The sequence below is a fragment of the Corvus brachyrhynchos genome, unplaced genomic scaffold (assembly GCF_000691975.1).
Source record: "Corvus brachyrhynchos isolate BGI_N302 unplaced genomic scaffold, ASM69197v1 scaffold444, whole genome shotgun sequence".
Lineage (NCBI taxonomy): Eukaryota > Metazoa > Chordata > Aves > Passeriformes > Corvidae > Corvus > Corvus brachyrhynchos.
The window spans coordinates 792,181-797,806 of NW_008237886.1; the positions used below are offsets into that span (position 1 = coordinate 792,181).

Below are 5,626 nucleotides of genomic sequence, written 5' to 3' on the forward strand. Positions count from 1 at the left end.
TGCTGTGCCTGGACTTCACTGTGGCCGAGAAGGAAGAGTGGTACACGGCCTTCGTCAACATCACCTACGCCGACCCGGCGGCCGGCAGCGCCGAGCTCCGCAGCGAGAAGAGCGAGTGCGGGCGCTACGGCGAACAGTCGCCCAAGCAGGACGCCCGCGGGCAGGTGGCCCTCTCCGCCTCGCCCGCAGATCGCTACGCCTGCGACCCCGGCACCCGCTTCAACGCCCCGGCGCCGGGCAAGAGCTGGGTGGCCCTAATCCCGCGGGGAAACTGCACCTACAAGGACAAGATCCGCCACGCCGCCGCCCAGAACGCCTCCGCCGTCGTCATCTATAACTTGGGCTCCAGCAACGCCAACGAGACCATCACCATGCCTCACGCAGGTGAGCCGCGCCACCCCCAGGGGTGTGCTGAGGGGCAGACAGATGGACCCTGTTTTCCAGCCCGCTCTGCCGTCCCACATTCTTGGGGTGGGAGCTACTGCGGGAAGCTGTCCTCGCACCTCCTGACAGGGAGCGGATGGGCTGTAGGCGTCACTGAGTGGTGGGTGCCCATTGTGGAGGACATGGAGCTCCTCTCCATGCGGCTGTGGCAAAGGATGGATGTGCTAGCAGCACATCCATAGCAATGCACGCCGGTGCTCCAGGGGTGAAAAGTTTGGAATATGTAAAGTTTGGGTCTAGAATGGGATGCTGATCCCACTGTGAAGCACCGGTGTTTCATTGTGTCCTGAGAGTCCTCTGGCAGGTGCCGTGTGGGATCGAGTGTGATTGAGGGCTTCGGAAGAGGAGAAGTTGTAATGTTGTGGTGCAGGCTTATCAGGAGGTGCAGTAAAGTAGAGAACACGGTGTCCACAGTCTTGGCTGCGATAGTGTAAAAGCTGTGAGATCAAGTAGGAATGTCGAGTATCTGATTTGGTGAGAACATGAGATATGTCGTCCAGGACTGGGATGGGGACAGTGTTTCACTCTCCCAGGTGAATGTTCTGGTGGAGTTTGTGCTTGCAGTGTCAGCACATGCGTGGTCGGGTCCCAATACTGCTTGTCAACTAGGACCCAGTCAAAATCCAGTCATTTGAAACAGCCTAAACCTTGGCTTATGACCACAAAAAAGCCCCCACTGCTTTTGTACCAGCGCTTGATCTGAAAAAACGTCTTAAAAACAGTTCGCCAGATTTGTATTTAGGGACAGTGTTTTTTGCCAGGGGTCACTTGTCTTTTATACCAGCTCTCTATGCCATGAAGATAAAATGCCACCTATTGTGAAATCTCAGTTTGGTTTCTCTCCAGTAACTAATCATGCCCAGCTGTTTCATGCCAGTAGAATCTTAGTAGAGTTGGAGTAAACTGAAACACAGAAATGCTGCAAAACAGGATGTTATTCTAATGACATGTAAAATTTCCACAGTAAACTAGCTGGCTTGGATGTGCTGAGAAGCAATTTGTTGCCTAACTATAATGCTAAAATACTGCTGATGCAAAAGCAGGACTTTTGGAAGCTCTTATGTCCAGCCTGTTTCAGAGTTTAACCATTTGTATTGAGCAAATTAGTGTTTCTTTGGTAGGGTTGGTGGAAGCTGGGGTTTTTTGTATTGTTTTCCTTTGGTTTTGTGAGACAAGCAACTCATAAGCTCTTGAGCTTCTTAAAACTGTGCTTTATTATCTGCCCATGGTTTAGCAGTATTCAGATTACACTTCTTCCTACTTTAGGTATCACAGATTATATACTAAACAGTATAAAGCAGGAGGAGCTTGGCATACTTATGCACCCTCAAAGTAAAGCTCAGGCTGTTTTAAAACTTAAGATGCAGCATAGTTTATTCTTCTCTAGTAAGTTTCTCTAAAACTGCCAACATGTTGGATCAATTAATGGTTTGGCTGTTTTTAAAGTATGCACTAAGCTGTTTTCCCACACAAATGGTGTTTTATTAAGAAACAGTGGGAGTAAAAAATGTGTCTAACCTTTTCAAATGTTAGAGTTTTAGTTTGTTTTAAAGTCTAAGATGAAGTAGGGAAGGTGACTTTCTTACTAAAGTGGCCTCCGATTTAAAAAATATACTATCAGTTGTCCTGGGAGCAGCTTCTTTTATGTCATATGACTCCAAAGGATTTGTTCTGAGAATCCTTTCTGAGTACTGAATTGATACCTAGCAGTGGGTTTGTACAGCACCGGAGGCTGAAATGAAAGGAAACTTGCAGAAATTAATCTGTACTTGTGGAACATGATCAGTGAAACTGACGGACTTTGCTCATTGATTTGAGGAGGTTGTCCTCATTCTAAGGATTTTTGTTCAGCGAAGTTGAATAATGGTTGTTGGGCTTACCTTAGAGAAGACCTGTCCTCTGCACATAGTCAAAACTGAGAGGAGTTTTAGAGCACAAGTCTGATGGAACAGAAGGAAAAATAATTATTCTTAGGTATTTAGCAATCTAGCAGGGATTCAGAACTTTACTCTCCCTCTGGTACGACTCTTACTCTGGGACAAAGCAAATGTTCAAGCTGTGTAAAATTGTGGCTGCAAATTTCTAACTTGCAGCCTTTGACATTTGCTTGTTCCTAGTCTAAATGATAGCACAAGATTCAAGGAAAAAATGAATCAGTTTCTTGGTTTCTGAGTTCAGCAGCATCTGCAGTGCTCTGCCCACGCCAAATCCTGGAGTGGGAAGAAGAAAATTCCATCCTGGAAAATACTTGGAGGTTGAGAGAGGAGGGTGAAATATGACCAAAAAAGCAATTTAAAAGTCAAAAGAAATATGATGTTACTCACTTTTTTATTTTCCTCCCACAGATTTTTTTGAGGTTTCATAGATGCTTAAACAAACTCTTCCTATACAGAAAAGTGTATCCTGTTGCATAACAATGTGGCTTCTGCCCTTACTAAATAACTGTTACTCCTAAGAGTAATACTACCCCTAAGACAGTTTTTTTTCCCTTACATATGTTCTTCTCTTCTGTATGCTTTGCCTTCTTTCTCTTATTGTCACTTTACCTCTTTGTGCTGCTTTTTCTGCTCCTCTCACCCTTGTTTCTTCATCTCTACCCCTGTGCTTCATTCCCTGCCTTAATCACGTTACTTTGCCATTTCATAGTGCTTTGCCCTTGCCACTTTCTTCCCCATGGTGTCTTTCTCCTGCCAAAGAACTTACCTCATGGCTCTGTGTTTAATTATATTTCCTGTTTTCTGCTACAGTGCATGCCAATGACCCTTTGCTCATGTGGTGCCTCCTGATTTTAAAATCTATAGGCAACTCTAGCAAGATACTGTGCATGAAGTTGAAGGAGGATCCATAGATCTCCCTCCCACCACCCCCAGATCAAAACCAGGGTAGTATTATATCAAGGCTTGTTGCGGAAATCTTAAAATATGACTCTGCAGGATTTATTTATAGAGCCCCATACAACACAAAGTGTGCAATTTGAACCAGTTCCATCACCCCATGGAAAGCCTTTGCTTTCAGGGAGCTTGTACTGAGGTCACTGCTTGCACACCCAGAAGGGTGAGGTGGAGTTCTGACATCTGCATTCACAGGGAATGCGGAGCTCTGGGATTCCCCTGCTGGGATGTCCCTAGCTTGTATATCATTTGCTACAGCCTGTGCAAACTGGCATCTTTATTTCTGTTGGCTTGAAGGATGGTGTAGGAGCTGTGAGTATGACTTTGTTTGCTTTTTGACTAAGTAGGATCCAACCAGAGAAGGAACAAAAGCATCTAGTATTTCTATTTCATGTGCTTTGCACTTCTACAATATCAACTTCCCTAGCAGAAAAGTACTCTAATAATATAGAGGATGTTCTTTTTTCTTCAGAAGAATAATCCATGGTGTTGGCTGGAGTTTCTCATTGAAGTTTTTTCTTATTCAGACCAAATTAGCTATTATCTAGGTTTGAAAAGGCCCTAGTCACTGTGTCTACATTTATTAACTTAGTATTAATTTGAAGTAGTCTTACTACCTGTTGTAGCATGTCCTAACATTTCCTCTGAGCTCTGAATAGAGACAGTAAGAGAGCCTTCCAGAAAGTGATTCAAGGTGAGAAATTCCTTCTCTACAGTTCATATTTGAGGGAACCTACATGGACCACTTCTAGCCTGGGAACCTGTCAGGTGCTTGGGGTGAGGGAAGAATGTTAACTGTGACGGTACATGATTCATGTATGGGTAAAAATCAAATCTATAATATTCTACGTAGTTTGTAACATTCAGTTGGAATTCTGAGGTGCATCAGATTATCTCACAGAATGGATACTGTTAATATGTGAAGTAAATTGCATCCTATGTATTTTCCACCAGGAACATGCGTTAGTCAGGCAGTTTTGCATTCTCTGTATTCTGCTTCTCCAGTGCATCCCATGAAAAATTTTAAGTCACGTGCCTCACCTATGACAGCCCCTTAAGGGCAGATGCCTCATTTTTTTGTAATGGCTTATATACACAGCAGCAAGTAGCAGCTGTACCTTTGAGACATGAATCTCATAAGTGGTCTAAGATGATTCTGACTTCTCCCCTCCCTCTCTGGCCCTCAGGTGCAGTGTGTGTGTCCTAGACTGCATGAGGAAGGCATGGCCATCCCACTGCAAATTCAGATGTGTCCTTCCACATGTGCTGTGAAGGGGCCAGCCTCAACCTGGGAGCATTCAGCTCAATAAGAGTTTCTTCCTTTGTACTCAGATTTTTGTTCCTTGATCAGTGACTAGTTTTACCTTTTACATATTTTAAGATGGTAATAGTTTGGGCTTTGGGCTACCCTGTAGATTTGTAGTGATGTGCAAATTAAACACCAGAGTTGAAGATTTCTCTCTTTACAAACTTGATTCAGTACTGTAGCTACATTACATTTGTTTCCTTATTAAAACAATTGTTTTCCTAAACTTCTGTGGAATTCTAATGAGGAAAATGTGCTGAGAGCATTCACACTGAATTTACATATGGATAAGTGTGAATTAATTGAGGGCTGGAGATTTCAGCCTTCCAGAGTCTGCCATAATTTTTTTCTGTTCCAGGCACCCAAGATTGATTCCTAATAGAAACTCAGTGAGGGAGGGAGATGGAGATTAGTGCATCTCTGAGCCCTATCCATTGAGGCATTGCTGGGATGTGCTGCCATCCTCAGGAACTAGAAGGGCTCCTGGATCCATCATGTAGGCCTGGCTTTCTGCAGTTTTTGAAAACCTAGTTCTCTGTGCTTATCAAAATTCAGGATTTATAGCTGACAGGCTGTCCCACTGCATTCCCTAGTGAGCCACACTTCTGCTTGCTAGTTCTGCTCTGGTGAGGTTCTAGACTGCTTTACTGCCCATGTGTTCAGGTATGCCAGGTGGAGGGGACACTTGCTGTTAGGTAACTAGTTTAGCTTAAACTGAATTGAAAGGAATGAATTTGACCTTCACGGACTAGAACAACAAAATACCATTAGTCCCTGGTACTACTTGGGACAGCCACTTCAGCTGGGGCACTGAGTTTTGTCATTAGATGAGATGCTTTTTTGTCATGTTGAGTCTACCATCTTTCACCCTCATGGCTGGGTCATGTACCTCCTTCGGAGCCCACTGCAGACAGTGGGAAGAAAGATAGTGGAAGGACACAGAGTCCACTGAGCTTTGGATCAAGTCATAAAGTACAGCTTTCCC

At 44.2% G+C, this 5,626-nt stretch overlaps 1 protein-coding gene across 1 annotated transcript in view; it reads left to right on the top strand.

Moving 5' to 3' along the window:
- Positions 1-5: 5 nt before the first annotated feature.
- Positions 6-5,626, top strand: part of RNF150 (ring finger protein 150) — a gene marked incomplete at its 5' end in the record, with an annotated part of 117,807 nt that continues 112,186 nt past the window's right edge. The window contains one exon of the mRNA XM_008632448.2: positions 6-384. Within this exon, the coding sequence (XP_008630670.1) occupies positions 6-384 (379 nt within the window). The remainder of the gene's footprint in view (positions 385-5,626) is intronic.